The sequence below is a fragment of the Coregonus clupeaformis genome, chromosome 6 (assembly GCF_020615455.1).
Source record: "Coregonus clupeaformis isolate EN_2021a chromosome 6, ASM2061545v1, whole genome shotgun sequence".
NCBI lineage: Eukaryota > Metazoa > Chordata > Actinopteri > Salmoniformes > Salmonidae > Coregonus > Coregonus clupeaformis.
Window position 1 is genome coordinate 31,675,491 of NC_059197.1, and position 17,500 is coordinate 31,692,990.

Sequence of the window (17,500 nt, forward strand, 5' to 3'; positions counted from 1 at the left end):
TCTCTGTCTCTCTCTGTCTCTGTCTCTCTCTCTCTCTGTCTCTCTCTCTCTCTCTGTCTCTCTGTCGCTCTCTCTCTCTCTCTCTCTCTCTCTCTGTCTCTCTCTCTCTGTCTCTCTCTCTGTCTCTCTGTCTCTCTCTCCCCCCTTATACGGTCCCTTTCTCCTTCCCTGCATTTCAGAACTTCAAGCGTGAGGAGCAGAACTTTGTGGTGATGAATGAGATCAACAACATGTCTTTCCTGACTGCTGACAGCAAGAGCAAGATGAGTAAGGTAAGACTGGATCCACCATCAGTGAGGTGTCATGGTTCATAACATGTTACCATTTATAGGATCTACTATGGTTTACTTCATTCATGTTAATGGAAAAAACCATTGCAGTTTATAATATACCAATGCCTCTAGTCCTAAGGCTTGCTTGGTCAGAAGACATAGAAACTGTGCCTTCATAAAGTTTTTCGCACCCCTTGACTTTTTACAGCCGGTGCAGGATAAACAGTAGGCAGTAGGCAGAGATGGTGAAACAAGGATCTTTACTGGTGGTCCCAAAACCAGGATACAAAATAACAGACTTGTCACTAAAAAATAAAGGAGGGGCAAATTGGTCTCCAAAAACAGTCTGACAGCACACATACAAAATACGACTATGACTGAAAACAACAATGAAACAGGGAGAAAACTTCTCAAGTACCTGTACATACGTCTCGCGATCAGCCACTGATTAGTACTGCTGGACATAGAGAAACTAACAGAGAAAACTGAGCAAGGGAACACAGGGAAGTGAGGGCATAAATACACAGGTGAACAGGTAGACACAGGTGACACCAATAGGATGATGATTAGTTCAGACTTTGAGTGAGGAGGTGCCTAAGATTTGACTTAAATCAGCTTGAACATCTACGGCAAGACATGAAAATGTCTGTCTAGCAATGATCAACAACCAACTTGACAGAGCTTGAAGAATTTTTTTTAAAGAATAATGTGCAAATAAAGTAAGATACAGGTTTGCAAAGCTCTTAGATACTTACCCAGAAAGAATCACAGCTCAGGGGTGTGAATACTTATGTAAATGAGATATTTCTACATTTTCAAACATTTCTAAAACCTGTTTTCTCTTGGTCATTATGGGGTATTGTGGGTAGATGGGTGAGAGAATTATTTTTATTTAGTCCATTTTGAATTCAGGCTGTAACACAAGTCAAGGGGTATGAATACTTTCTGAAGGCACTGTAGGTTTCATCCATAGATGAAAGACATAAGAAATCTTCTATAACATATCTTTTGATAACATATCTTCTATAACATATCCACTTCCTGGTCTGGAGAGGCCTGAGGAGGCGGAGTTAGGAGACCTTGGTGACGACAGGTCAAAGGTTTGAACTCAGCAGTCTGAACTGGGATCAGATTATAATGAACGAGACCTGATCCCAGATCAGCACTCTGAGGTGCTTTGTGAATACACGAGGTCAGAGGTCAGAGGTCGGAGGTCAGAGGTCAGAGGTAGGAGGTCAGAGGTGATCTGTAGGATGTTAACGCTGTTTCTTTCTCTGTTTTGTGTGTCTCTGTGGACGCGGGGCCACTAGGCCGGAGGGGACGAGGTTAGACTGTGTTTGTGCACGCTGACCGTAATGTGACCGCTGTGCTGGCCTGACCGCATGGCACCCTGAGTGTTGGGAGGCTCTTCATCAAGCTCTCCTAGTGCGCAGCTATAGAGCAGACACACACAGACCCCGATGCTCACACACACACACACACACACACACACACACACACACACACACACACACACACACACACACACACACACACACACACACACAGACACACACACACACACACACACACAAACACACACACACAGACACACACAGACACACACAGACAGACACACACAGACACACACACACAGACACACACAGACACACACACACATAAAACAAATGCACACACACGGAAAACAAATGCACACACACACACACAGACACACACAGACACACAGACATACACACACCCACTTTCTTCATACACACTGTCTTCACACACAGACACACACAGACCCTGATGCTCACACACACACACACACACACACACACACACAGACACACACACACATTAAACAAATGCACACACACGGAAAACAAATGCACACACACACACACACACAGACACACAGACATACACACACACACTTTCTTCATACACACTGTCTTCACATACACACACACTGTCTTCATACACACACACAGACACACACACACACACACACACACACACACTGTCTTCACACGTATACACACTGACTTTCACACGTATAGCCCAACCACACACACACATACACACGTTACAGCACCCATTAAGCATTCCCTAACTGTACAACACTGATGACATCCATCTAGTCTATAGACAGGATGTGCACATTCGGCAGCAGAGACTGAAAAATGGACATTTAGAATAAGGTGTTCTAGGGAGGCTGTGGAATGAGTGTGTGTCTGAGTGTAGCTTATGTGTGTGAGCGTGGGGTCTGGAGGGGCTTGATGAAAGCTCTCTGCCGTAAATTGAAGTGCTGGGTTTCATGGCACTCGGCTCAGCAGTGGCTATAGCACATCAACTACTGCTGCAGCCAGCAGTGGCTATAGTACATCAACTACTGCTGCAGCCAGCAGTGGCTATAGCACATCAACTACTGCTGCAGCCAGCAGTGGCTATAGCACATCAACTACTGCTGCAGCCAGCAGTGGCTATAGCACATCAATACTGCTGCAGCCAGCAGTGGCTATAGCACATCAACTACTGCTGCAGCGAGCAGTGGCTATAGCACATCAACTACTGCTGCAGCCAGCAGTGGCTATAGCACATCAACTACTGCTGCAGCCAGCAGTGGCTATAGCACATCAACTACTGCTGCAGCCAGCAGTGGCTATAGCACATCAACTACTGCTGCAGCCAGCAGTGGCTATAGCACATCAACTACTGCTGCAGCCAGCAGTGGCTATAGCACATCAACTACTGCTGCAGCCAGCAGTGGCTATAGCACATCAACTACGCTGCAGCCAGCAGTGGCTATAGCACATCAACTACTGCTGCAGCCAGCAGTGGCTATAGCACATCAACTACTGCTGCAGCCAGCAGTGGCTATAGCACATCAACTACTGCTGCAGCCAGCAGTGGCTATAGCACATCAACTACTGCTGCAGCCAGCAGTGGCTATAGCACATCAACTACTGCTGCAGCCAGCAGTGGCTATAGCACATCAACTACTGCTGCAGCCAGCAGTGGCTATAGCACATCAACTACTGCTGCAGCCAGCAGTGGCTATAGCGACATCAACTACTGCTGCAGCCAGCAGTGGCTATAGCACATCAACTACTGCTGCAGCCAGCAGTGGCTGTAGCACATCAACTACTGCTGCAGCCAGCAGTGGCTATAGCACATCAACTACTGCTGCAGCCAGCGGTGGCTATAGCACATCAACTACTGCTGCAGCCAGCAGTGGCTATAGCACATCAACTACTGCTGCAGCCAGCAGTGGCTATAGCACATCAACTACTGCTGCAGCCAGCAGTGGCTATAGCACATCAACTACTGCTGCAGCCAGCAGTGGCTATAGCACATCAACTACTGCTGCAGCCAGCAGTGGCTATAGCACATCAACTACTGCTGCAGCCAGCAGTGGCTATAGCACATCAACTACTGCTGCAGCCAGCAGTGGCTATAGCACATCAACTACTGCTGCAGCCAGCAGTGGCTATAGCACATCAACTACTGCTGCAGCCAGCAGTGGCTATAGCACATCAACTACTGCTGCAGCCAGCAGTCCCATAAGCTTACCTTGGTTTGAGGATTTTTGATGAGTTTGCCTTCAGATGGTTCCTGATTGGCTAATGATGATGGAATGTTGCTCACTCTACTTTGTTGATGTTTGTTTTGGTTTTGGATGTTGTTTTGTTGATGTTGATGTTTGTTTTGGTTTTGGATGTTGTTTTGTTGATGTTTGTTTTTGGTTTTGGATGTTGTTTTGTTGATGTTTGTTTTGGTTTTAGATGTTGTTTTGTGTTGTTGATGTTTGTTTTGGTTTTGGATGTTGTTTTGTGTTGTTGATGTTTGTTTTGGTTTTGGATGTTGTTTTGTGTTGTTGATGTTTGTTTTGGTTTTGGATTTTGTTTTGTTTTGTTGATGTTTATTTTGGTTTTGGATATTGTTTTGTTTTGTTGATGTTTATTTTGGTTTTGGATATTGTTTTGTATTGTTGATGTTATTTTTGTATATTTTTTTTACAGCTTTGGCGATAAAGTTCCCAAATCGGGGCACTCACAATCAGTCTTCTCTTTGCTCAATCTTTCCATACCTTTAAATCCCACAGCTCTTGTAGTCACTGTAGTTCACATCTGTAGTCTCCATTACATGTACTCATTATAGTGACTTTCTCCTAATTCACCTATAATATCTTATAAACCTAAAGTATAGACCAGTTATATACCTTATAAACCTAAAGTATAGACCAGTTATATACTTTATGAACCTAAAGTATAGACCAGTTATATACCTTATAAACCTAAAGTATAGACCAGTTATATACCTTATGAACCTAAAGTATAGACCAGTTATATACCTTATGAACCTAAAGTATAGACCAGTTATATACCTTATAAACCTAAAGTATAGACCAGTTATATACCTTATGAACCTAAAGTATAGACCAGTTATATACCTTATGAACCTAAAGTATAGACCAGTTATATACCTTATAAACCTAAAGTATAGACCAGTTATATACCTTATGAACCTAAAGTATAGACCAGTTATATACCTTATAAACCTAAAGTATAGACCAGTTATATACCTTATAAACCTAAAGTATAGACCAGTTATATACCTTATGAACCTAAAGTATAGACCAGTTATATACCTCATAAACCTAAAGTATAGACCAGTTATATACCTTATGAACCTAAAGTATAGACCAGTTATATACCTTATGAACCTAAAGTATAGACCAGTTATATACCTCATAAACCTAAAGTATAGACCAGTTATATACCTTATGAACCTAAAGTATAGACCAGTTATATACCTTATGAACCTAAAGTATAGACCAGTTATATACCTTATAAACCTAAAGTATAGACCAGTTATATACCTTATAAACCTAAAGTATAGACCAGTTATATACCTTATGAACCTAAAGTATAGACCAGTTATATACCTCATAAACCTAAAGTATAGACCAGTTATATACCTCATAAACCTAAAGTATAGACCAGTTATATACCTCATAAACCTAAAGTATAGACCAGTTATATACCTCATAAACCTAAAGTATAGACCAGTTATATACCTCATAAACCTAAAGTATAGACCAGTTATATACCTCATAAACCTAAAGTATAGACCAGTTATATACCTTATGAACCTAAAATATAGACCAGTTATATACCTTATAAACCTAAAGTATAGACCAGTTATATACCTTATGAACCGAAAGTATAGACCAGTTATATACCTCATAAACCTAAAGTATAGACCAGTTATATACCTTATGAACCTAAAGTATAGACCAGTTATATACCTTATGAACCTAAAGTATAGACCAGTTATATACCTTATGAACCTAAAGTATAGACCAGTTATATACCTTATGAACCGAAAGTATAGACCAGTTATATACCTTATGAACCTAAAGTATAGACCAGTTATATACCTCATAAACCTAAAGTATAGACCAGTTATATACCTTATGAACCTAAAGTATAGACCAGTTATATACCTTATGAACCGAAAGTATAGACCAGTTATATACCTTATGAACCTAAAGTATAGACCAGTTATATACCTTATAAACCTAAAGTATAGACCAGTTATATACCTTATAAACCTAAAGTATAGACCAGTTATATACCTTATGAACCTAAAGTATAGACCAGTTATATACCTTATGAACCTAAAGTATAGACCAGTTATATACCTTATGAACCTAAAGTATAGACCAGTTATATACCTTATGAACCTAAAGTATAGACCAGTTATATACCTCATAAACCTAAAGTATAGACCAGTTATATACCTTATGAACCGAAAGTATAGACCAGTTATATACCTTATGAACCGAAAGTATAGACCAGTTATATACCTCATAAACCTAAAGTATAGACCAGTTATATACCTTATGAACCTAAAGTATAGACCAGTTATATACCTTATGAACCTAAAGTATAGACCAGTTATATACCTTATGAACCTAAAGTATAGACCAGTTATATACCTTATGAACCTAAAGTATAGACCAGTTATATACCTTATGAACCTAAAGTATAGACCAGTTATATACCTTATGAACCTAAAGTATAGACCAGTTATATACCTTATGAACCTAAAGTATAGACCAGTTATATACCTTATGAACCTAAAGTATAGACCAGTTATATACCTCATAAACCTAAAGTATAGACCAGTTATATACCTCATAAACCTAAAGTATAGACCAGTTATATACCTTATGAACCTAAAGTATAGACCAGTTATATACCTTATGAACCGAAAGTATAGACCAGTTATATACCTTATGAACCTAAAGTATAGACCAGTTATATACCTTATAAACCTAAAGTATAGACCAGTTATATACCTTATGAACCTAAAGTATAGACCAGTTATATACCTCATAAACCTAAAGTATAGACCAGTTATATACCTCATAAACCTAAAGTATAGACCAGTTATATACCTTATGAACCTAAAGTATAGACCAGTTATATACCTTATGAACCTAAAGTATAGACCAGTTATATACCTCATAAACCTAAAGTATAGACCAGTTATATACCTTATGAACCTAAAGTATAGACCTATTGGAGAGTGGTCGTCTCACCTTAGAAGGCTCATCTGTTCTAATCTTTACAAAGATTTTTCCTGGTACCACTCCATAGTTTTGTAACCACAAAGTTGTCTAAATAAATGAAGAATAAATATATAGCATAATGTATGTACCTCTACATGTTTATGACATTATGTAGAGGCGTTATAAGGTTAAGTTGTGTAATATTTAGCTGACCAGTAAGGGATATTTAAGGCCTGCTATCCCATTTCCCGGTGTGAGCTAACCTCCTCTCCTCAGCTGTCAGAAGGTCATTACTGAAGGATCCTCTGTTATTTACATTTTACATTTTAGTCATTTAGCAGACGCTCTTATCCAGAGCCACTTACAGTTAGTGAGTGCATACATTTTTCATACTTGCCCCCCCGTGGGAAACGAACCAACAACCCTGGCGTTGCAAGCGCCATGCTCTACCAACTGAGCTACAGGGGACTGTTATCTGGTCAACACAGAGCTTGTCTCTCACCTCATTCTCTATAGAATGTCCCTCCACCTAATACATCAACACACTTACATACATACACCTAATACATCAACACATTCACATACACCTAATACATCAACACATTCACATACACCTAATACGTCAACACACACACATACAAAAACACATACAACACACATAGAATATACACACACAAACTTACAATGCCCCCACACACACACACTGAGGCGGATGCTGTGAGACCAGACAACAGTCAGTAATGAACACTAGCAGCTTGGGGACAGGGTGTGTGTCCAGGACGGGAGCAGCTTGGGGACAGGGTGTGTGTCCAGGACGGGAGCAGCTTGGGGACAGGGTGTGTGTCCAGGACGGGAGCAGCTTGGGGACAGGGTGTGTGTCCAGGACGGGAGCAGCTTGGGGACAGGGTGTGTGTCCAGGACGGGAGCAGCTTGGGGACAGGGTGTGTGTCCAGGACGGGAGCAGCTTGGGGACAGGGTGTGTGTCCAGGACGGGAGCAGCTTGGGGACAGGGTGTGTGTCCAGGACGGGAGCAGCTTGGGGACAGGGTGTGTGTCCAGGACGGGAGCAGCTTGGGGACAGGGTGTGTGTCCAGGACGGGAGCAGCTTGGGGACAGGGTGTGTGTCCAGGACGGGAGCAGGGTTCAGGAGCCAGAGGTCCGAAATCAGGGGTCATGGAGCTGACCCCAAAGACTGACCCCAAAGACTGACCCCAAAGACTGACCCCAAAGACTGACCCCAAAGACTGCTGCTATACTTGGTGTGGAGTGGTGGGCTGGGCCTAGCAGAACCCTATTGCACTACTAACACAGCTCTCCATTGACTAGATAGAGCAGCTCTCCATTGACTAGATAGAGCAGCTCTCCATTGACTAGATAGAGCAGCTCTCCATTGACTAGATAGAGCCGCTCTCCATTGACTAGATAGAGCCGCTTTCCATTGACTAGATAGAGCAGCTCTCCATTGACTAGATAGAGCCGCTTTCCATTGACTAGATAGAGCAGCTCTCCATTGACTAGATAGAGCCGCTCTCCATTGACTAGATAGAGCAGCTCTCCATTGACTAGATAGAGCCGCTCTCCATTGACTAGATAGAGCAGCTCTCCATTGACTAGATAGAGCCGCTCTCCATTGACTAGATAGAGCAGCTCTCCATTGACTAGATAGAGCAGCTCTCCATTGACTAGATAGAGCCGCTCTCCATTGACTTGATAAAGCAGCTCTCCATTGACTAGATAGAGCAGCTCTCCATTGACTAGATAGAGCAGCTCTCCATTGACTAGATAGAGCAGCTCTCTATTGACTAGATAGAGCCGCTCTCCATTGACTAGATAGAGCAGCTCTCCATTGACTAGATAGAGCCGCTCTCCATTGACTAGATAGAGCAGCTCTCCATTGACTAGATAGAGCCGCTCTCCATTGACTAGATAGAGCAGCTCTCCATTGACTAGATAGAGCCGCTCTCCATTGACTAGATAGAGCAGCTCTCCATTGACTAGATAGAGCAGCTCTCCATTGACTAGATAGAGCCGCTCTCCATTGACTAGATAGAGCAGCTCTCCATTGACTAGATAGAGCCGCTCTCCATTGACTAGATAGAGCAGCTCTCCATTGACTAGATAGAGCCGCTCTCCATTGACTTGATAGAGCAGCTCTCCATTGACTAGATAGAGCCGCTCTCCATTGATTTGATAAAGCAGCTCTCCATTGACTAGATAGAGCCGCTCTCCAGCGGACAGACACATAGTTAGCACTAACAGCTTCCTACATGCACAAGCTGCACTTTGGAGAGAAAATCAATTATATGTTTTAGGGTTGCAAAATTCCCCCAAATTCCCAGGTTTTCCAACAATTCTGGTTGGAAGATTCCCGGAATGAGAAGGGAATAAGCTGGAAAGCCTGGGGGGTATTTTGGAAAAGTTACTGGAATTTTGCAACCCTAGTAGTTGTAGATTTTGTGTTTAATGATTGCTTTTCTCTTTTTTTCCATTCCAGCATGTTGCTGTTTTTTGTTTCTTCTCTTAGCCTTGTTCAGTTCATTCACATTTCCCCAATTCCCCAATTCCCCAATTCCCCACCCCTTTTCTCATTTTTGTAACCACCCATAATTAAAGCATATAGCAGCCATGTAGTTTGCTTTCATTTTTGTGAAACAATGTATTTCCCTTTTGGGCACCTACCTACATCAGACAGAAATGGGGATATGGGGGTGCCTTGTCTAGTACCTTCCTACAATTAACATGGGCATAGAGAGCAGCCTTGTCTAGTACCTACATCAGACATAGAGACAAAGAGGGGTGGGCGGACATGGTATTGGCTGACCCCACTCTCTCCTCCTATAGGCTAGAGATGGTACAGTCTGACCCCACTCTCTCCTCCTATAGGCTAGAGATGGTATGGTCAGACCCCACTCTCTCCTCCTATAGGCTAGAGATGGTACAGTCTGACCCCACTCTCTCCTCCTATAGGCTAGAGATGGTATGGTCTGACCCCACTCTCTCCTCCTATAGGCTGGAGGTTCTGACGTGGAGCGTACCAAGAAGAAGCGAAGGGGGGACCGCTATTCGGTGCAGACATCGCTGATCGTAGCAGCGCTGAAGAAGATGCTTCCTATTGGCCTTAACATGTGTTCCCCTGCTGACCAAGAACTGATTAACCTGGCCAAGATACGCTACAGTCTGGTAGTGGAAGACTCACACACATACACGCTCACACACACACACACACACACGCATGTACGCACACACACACACACACACACACACACACACACACACACGCATGTACGCACACACACACACAGAGACAAACACATACACACTCAGAGATCAAATATTTTTTGCTTTTAACTTTGATACCTAATGACTGTCCACTGCTCTCCCTCCTCTAACAGAAAGACACAGATGAGGAGGTGAGAGAGTTTCTACAGAACAACATGCATCTGCAGGGCAAGGTGAGTAGCACACCTCCACCTAGATTTGGTTTTGTGCCAAACAATACGTTGCCTATATATGTGTGTATATATATATATGTGTATATATGTATGTATATATATGTATATATTTATATATATATGTGTGTATATATGTATATATATGTGTATATATATATGTATATATATGTGTGTGTATATATATATGTGTTTGTGTGTGTGTATATATATATATATATATATATATATATATGTATATGTATGTATATGTGTGTGTGTGTGTATATATATATATATATATATATATATATATATGTATGTATATGTGTGTATATACATATATGTATATATACATATATGTATATATATACAGTGAGGGAAAAAAGTATTTCATATATGCATATATATACAGTGAGGGAAAAAAGTATTTCATCTCATGCTGATTTTGTATGTTTGCCCACTGACAAAGAAATTATCAGTCTATAATTTTAATGGTAGGTTTATTTCAACAGTGAGAGACATAATAACAACAAAAAAATCCAGAAAAATGCATGTCAAAAATGTTATAAATTGATTTGCATTTTAATGAGGGAAATAAGTATTTGAACCCCTCTCAATCAGAAAGATTTCTGGCTCCCAGGTGTCTTTTATACAGGTAACGAGCTGAGATTAGGAGCACACTCTTAAAGGGAGTGCTCCTAATCTCAGCTTGTTACCTGTATAAAATACACCTGTCCACAGAAGCAATCAACCAATCAGATTCCAAACTCTCCACCATGGCCGAGACCAAAGACAGCACTTCGAGATATTAGCTGATGTAAGAAGGGCTATATAAAATAAAATTGATTGATTGATTGAAAGAGCTCTCCAAGGATGTCAGAGACAAGATTGTAGACCTACACAAGGCTGGAATGGGCTACAAGACCATCACCAAGCAGCTTGGTGAGAAGGTGACAACAGTTGGTGCGATTATTCTGGAATGGGCTACAAAATGGGCTGTCCTGCAGCGCCCGCAAGGTCCCCCTGCTCAAGAAAGAACATATACAGGGCCGTCTGAAGTTTGCCAATAAACATCTGATGTAACGATCCCGGCAGTCTGAGTCGGGTCCTGTCTGGTGACTAGTTTTTCTGTTCGTGATCTCCAGTTTCCCGAGGGTTCGGGAACGCTCCGGGGAGCTCTCTTGATTTCCGCACCTGCATCCCATCAGCAATCTGCACACCTGGTCCTGATCATCACCCTTCTTAGGCTCTGGCCTAACATCCAGTCCCTGCCGGATCGTTAGCCATGAACAGTAGGTTTACCAGAGTATCAGTCTTAGAGCCTAGCGTTAGTTTTGTTGTTTTTGCACCTTGTTGGTTTGTTGCTTACTTACCCCCGTTTTGTTCCATCTGCAGTCACCCGTCCGGAACCTTCATCCAACCTCTGCCTGGTGGTCGGCGGCTGCCGACCCAGGATGGGATCAACCACTGCACCCCCAACAACTAATCAACGCCGCCCGCTCTGTTCCCTGGATTATTCAGCATCACTCTTGAATTTGTAATAAACACTCACCTTCGTTTCAACTTACCTTGTCCTGGTCTGCTTCTGGGTTCTGGCTTAGCAACTCGTGACAGAACGATCCGGCCAGTAATGAACCCAGCGGACCTGGACTCTGTTCGCCATGCCATTACCCATCAGGAGAAGATGTTGGGCCATCATAGCACGGTACTACAGGAGATCGCGTTGTCAGTTCGGAACCTTTCTACCGGTCTGACGGAGGTCCAGAACCAACGCAAGTTTCCGGTGGAGGATCCACTACCGGTTTCACCCATCTCGCCTGCCGCTTCTGGAGCTGTGTCCTTCCGTGAGCCCAAGGTTCCGACGCCGGATAAATATGAGGGGGGAGCTGGGAAGATGCCGTTCCTTCCTTATGCAGTGTGGATTAGTGTTCGATCTACAGCCCTACTCTTATGCCACAGACAAGGCTAGGATAGCCTTTGTGATTGCGTTGCTGCGTGGTCGAGCGCTGGAGTGGGCTTCAGCCGTTTGGGAACGACAAGACCCCTGCATGGCTTCATACCAGGGGTTCACGGCCGAGATGAGGAAGCTCTTCGACCATTCCGTCCGAGGGAGGGACGCAGCTAGGCGCCTGTTTTCGCTTCACCAAGGAACTTGCAGCGTGGCCGACTTCGTGATCGAGTTCAAGACGTTGGCTGTGGAGAGTGGGTGGAACGAGGAGTCTCTGCAAGCGGCCTTTTACCAGGGTCTGTCGGAGCAGCTCAAGGATGAGTTGATCTCCTATCCGGAGCCTAGTGACCTGGACAGCTTGGTAGCCTTGTCTATTCGGGTGGATAATCGAGTCCGAGAGCGAAGGAGGGAGAAGCAATGGGGTCCGTCCAATCGATCAGCTTCTCAGTTCCCAGTCGGGTCGGGTGGTGGACCAGAACACGTCGATCATTCTCCACCACAAAGGATTAGTGGAGAGGTCCTCTCTCCCGATTCTGAACCCATGCAAGTGGGGCGGCACGGGTTAACCAAGGAGGAGCGTCAACATAGACGTAAGACCAACTGCTGCCTCTACTGTGGTAGCTCGGGACATTACATCTCCACTTGTTCCCCGGCGGTCGTCAAACTGCCCGGCTCGCTAAAGTTGGGAGGACTTTTAGCGAGCCAGTTTCAACCTCTCAGTACCTCTGTCAGACCCCGTTTCCCGGCTACCCTTGTGAACAGGAATCAGAGCTTAGCGATTAACGCTTTATCGATTCAGGTGCCGATGGAAGCTTTCTTGATGCCGAGTTGGTGGAACAGCTGGGGCTTTCCAAGGAGCAATTGCCGGAAGCCATTGAAGCGACCACTCTGAACGGCAGTAGTCTGGCACGTATCACGATGAGGACTGAACCGGTTAAGATGCGGTTGTCGGGGAATCATTCTGAGATGATTTCATTCTTCATTCTGCCGTCTTCCCATGTTCCTCTGGTCCTTGGATACCCCTGGCTGAAGGAACACAATCCCACGTTCGATTGGGTGACGGGCAAGGTAACGAGTTGGAGCCTTGATTGTCATGCTAACTGTCTCAAGACTGCCTGCCCCCATTCGGTTCCCAGTCAGGTGATTGAGGCTAAACCCCCAGATTTGTCCCTGGTTCCCGAGACATATCACGATTTGGGGAAGTTTTCAGTAAGCAGAAGGCTCTGTCACTCCCTCCCCACCGACCATATGATTGTGCCATCAACCTGTTCCCTGGAGCTGTCTACCCCAAGGGAAGGTTATACAGTATCTCCCGACCTGAACGTGAGGCTTTGGAGACCTACATCAAGGAGTCCCTAGCTGCTGGTCTCGTTCGTCCCTCGTCATCACCCCTGGGGGCAGGATTCTTCTTTGTGGGTAAGAAGGATGGCTCTCTTCGACCGTGTATTGATTATCGGGGGTTGAATGACATCACGGTCAAGAACAAGTATCCCCTGCCCTTGATGAGTTCTGCCTTCGACTCCTTACAGGGTGCTACGATGTTCACCAAGCTAGACCTACGCAATGCGTATCACATGGTCCGGATCAGAGAGGGGGACGAGTGGTTGACGGGTTTCAATACACCGATGGGTCACTTCGAGTATCAGGTGATGCCGTTTGGACTGACCAATGCTCCAGCGGTATTCCAGAGTATGGTGAACGACGTCCTGAGAGATATGATCGGTCTCTTTGTGTTTGTTTACCTGGATGACATTCTGATCTTCTCGAAGGAACCTTCCGACCACGTCCAGCATGTCCGGCAGGTTCTGCAGCGATTGTTGGAGAATCGCCTGTTCGTGAAGGCCGAGAAGTGCGAAGTTTCACGCCCACACGACATCCTTTCTCGGGTACATCATCTCCAGGGGAGAGATTAGGATGGACCAGGAGAAGGTTAGAGCGGTTCTGGAATGGGCCCAGCCCGGTACGAGATTGCAGCTCCAGAGATTTTTGGGGTTTGCGAATTTCTACCGCAGATTCATCCGGGATTACAGCCGTGTGGCCGCCGTTAACTGCCTTGACTTCCAGTATCAGGACCTTCAAGTGGAATCCGGAGGCGGATCGAGCGTTTCTGGATTTGAAGAGGCGATTCACCAACGCACCGATTCTCTCTCAACCGGACACGGCCCGTCAGTTCGTCGTTGAAGTGGGCAGCGTCTGATGTGGGAGTTGGCGCCATCCTGTCGCAGCGATGCTCCACGGACAGTAAACTCCATCCCTGCGCCTACTACTCTCGTCGCCTTTCGCCTGCGGAGAGGAATTACGATGTGGGTAACCGGGAGCTTCTCGCGGTGAAACTTGCCTTGGAGGAGTGGCGCCACTGGTTGGAGGCGGAGCAACCGTTTATTGTTTGGACTGACCACAAGAATCTTGCTTACGTGCAATCGGCTAAACGTCTCAACTCCCGTCAGGCCAGGTGGGCGTTGTTTTTCGGACGATTCAAGTTTTCCCTGACGTTCCGACCTGGATCTAAGAACGGCAAGGCGGACGCCTTGTCCCGGATGTTCTCCAAGACGGAGGAGAGTGGGTCCAAGACCGAGACAATTCTCCCCCGGAACTGCGTCGTGGGGAGCAGTTATGTGGAAGATTGAGGAGGAGGTGCTGGCGGCCCTTCGGACTCAGCCCGGTCCCGGTAACGGTCCACCCGGTCGGTTGTTTGTGCCTGAGTCGGTTCGTCCTGCTGTCCTCAAATGGTCCCACGCCAGCAAGATGGCTTGTCACCCTGGCGTGGCTCGGACAATGGCGTTTCTTCGCAGACGTTTTTGGTGGCCTGCCATGGCCGAGGATACTCGGGGTTTTGTTGCTGCCTGTCCAGTGTGTGCGCAGAATAAGAGTACCAATCGGCCCAGCTCTGGACTACTTCACCCCCTTCCTATTCCCCGGCGACCATGGTCGCATCTGGCCCTGGACTTCGTCACTGGGTTGCCCGCTTCTGAGGGGAACACGGTCGTTCTGACTATCGTGGACAGATTCAGCAAGTTCGCCCACTTTGTGCCAATTGCCAAGCTTCCCTCTGCCTCGAGAGACGTCCGAGATCCTGGTTAGGGAGGTTTTCAGGGTCCACGGTTTGCCCAGTGATATCGTTTCCGACCGTGGCCCTCAGTTTACCTCTGCTGTCTGGAAGTCCTTCTGTTTGGCCATTGGAGCTACAGTCAGTCTCACATCTGGTTTTCACCCCCAATCCAATGGTCAGGCGGAGAGAGCCAACCAGAAGATGGAATCCACGCTACGCTGTCTGGTCTCTTCCAACCCCACCTCCTGGGTCTCTCAGTTGCCTTGGGTTGAGTATGCCCACAATACTCTCCCTACATCTGCCACTGGGATGTCTCCCTTCCAGTGCCTGTATGGCTACCAACCTCCCCTGTTCCCTTCTCAGGAGAAGGAGCTCTCAGTGCCTTCTGTTCAGGCCCATATTCGTCGTTGCCACCGGACCTGGCATCGGGCCAGAAAGGCACTCCTTAGAGTTTCGGACCGGTATCAGCTCCAGGCGAATCGTCGCCGGATCCCCGCTCCCACCTATACCATCGGAGATAGGGTTTGGTTGGCCACACGGGATCTTCCGTTACGGACTGAGTCTAGGAAGTTGTTACCGAAGTTCATTGGTCCGTTTGTGGTGGAGAAGGTGATCAATCCAGTGGCAGTTCGACTCAAACTACCGAGGGACGCTCAGAGTCCATCCCACCTTTCATGTCTCCTGCCTCAAGCCTGTTTTCCTCAGTCCTCTGTTGCCTCCTCCGCCTCCTCCTCCTCCTCCTCGGATGATCGGAGGTGGTCCTGCCTACACGGTGCGTCGCATCATGGATTCCAGACGGCGGGGCCGGGGTTTCCAGTATCTCGTGGACTGGGAGGGGTATGGTCCTGAAGAGAGGAGTTGGATTCGCGGCGACAGGTCCTAGATGCTGACCTCATCAGTGACTTCTACCGCCTCCATCCTGGCGCTCCGGGGAGTCCGCCCGGTGGCGTTCGTCGGAGGGGGGTACTGTAACGATCCCGGCAGTCTGAGTCGGGTCCTGTCTGGTGACTAGTTTTTCTGTTCGTGATCTCCAGTTTCCCGAGGGTTCGGGAACGCTCCGGGGAGCTCTCTTGATTTCCGCACCTGCATCCCATCAGCAATCTGCACACCTGGTCCTGATCATCACCCTTCTTAGGCTCTGGCCTAACATCCAGTCCCTGCCGGATCGTTAGCCATGAACAGTAGGTTTACCAGAGTATCAGTCTTAGAGCCTAGCGTTAGTTTTGTTGTTTTTGCACCTTGTTGGTTTGTTGCTTACTTACCCCCGTTTTGTTCCATCTGCAGTCACCCGTCCGGAACCTTCATCCAACCTCTGCCTGGTGGTCGGCGGCTGCCGACCCAGGATGGGATCAACCACTGCACCCCCAACAACTAATCAACGCCGCCCGCTCTGTTCCCTGGATTATTCAGCATCACTCTTGAATTTGTAATAAACACTCACCTTCGTTTCAACTTACCTTGTCCTGGTCTGCTTCTGGGTTCTGGCTTAGCAACTCGTGACATCTGAATGATTCAGAGGAGAACTGGGTGAAAGTGTTGTGGTCAGATGAGACCAAAATCGAGCTCTTTGGCATCAACTCAACTCGCCGTGGTTGGAGGAGGAGGAATGCTGCCTATGACCCCAAGAACACCATCCCCACCATCAAACATGGAGGTGGAAACATTATACACTGCTCAAAAAAATAAAGGGAACACTAAAATAACACATCCTAGATCTGAATGAATGAAATCATCTTATTAAATACTTTTTTCTTTACATAGTTGAATGTGCAGACAACAAAATCACACAAAAATGATCAATGAAAATCAAATTTATCAACCCATGGAGGTCTGGATTTGGAGTCACCCTCAAAACTAAAGTGGAAAACCACACTACAGGCTGATCCAACTTTGATGTAATGTCCTTAAAACAAGTCAAAATGAGGCTCAGTAGTGTGTGTGGCCTCCACGTGCCTGTATGACCTCCCTACAACGCCTGGGCATGCTCCTGATGAGGTGGCGGATGGTCTCCTGAGGGATCTCCTCCCAGACCTGGACTAAAGCATCCGCCAACTCCTGGACAGTCTGTGGTGCAACGTGGCGTTGGTGGATGGAGCGAGACATGATGTCCCAGATGTGCTCAATTGGATTCAGGTCTGGGGAACGGGCGGTCCATAGCATCAATGCCTTCCTCTTGCAGGAACTGCTGACACACTCCAGCCACATGAGGTCTAGCATTGTCTTGCATTAGGAGGAACCC

At 45.9% G+C, this 17,500-nt stretch overlaps 1 protein-coding gene across 6 annotated transcripts in view; it reads left to right on the top strand.

Annotated features, from left to right (window-relative positions):
• ryr1b (ryanodine receptor 1b (skeletal)) overlaps positions 1-17,500 on the top strand; it is a 215,757-nt gene that overhangs the window by 124,684 nt on the left and 73,573 nt on the right. For 4 of the 6 annotated variants that reach the window (XM_045220046.1, XM_045220041.1, XM_045220050.1 and 1 more), the window contains exons 69-72: positions 180-272; positions 1,583-1,597; positions 9,843-10,013; positions 10,226-10,285. In XM_045220046.1, coding sequence (XP_045075981.1) covers positions 180-272; positions 1,583-1,597; positions 9,843-10,013; positions 10,226-10,285 — 339 coding nt within the window. The remainder of the gene's footprint in view (positions 1-179; positions 273-1,582; positions 1,598-9,842; positions 10,014-10,225; positions 10,286-17,500) is intronic. The other 2 variants (XM_045220058.1, XM_045220064.1) reach the window with 1 other exon arrangement.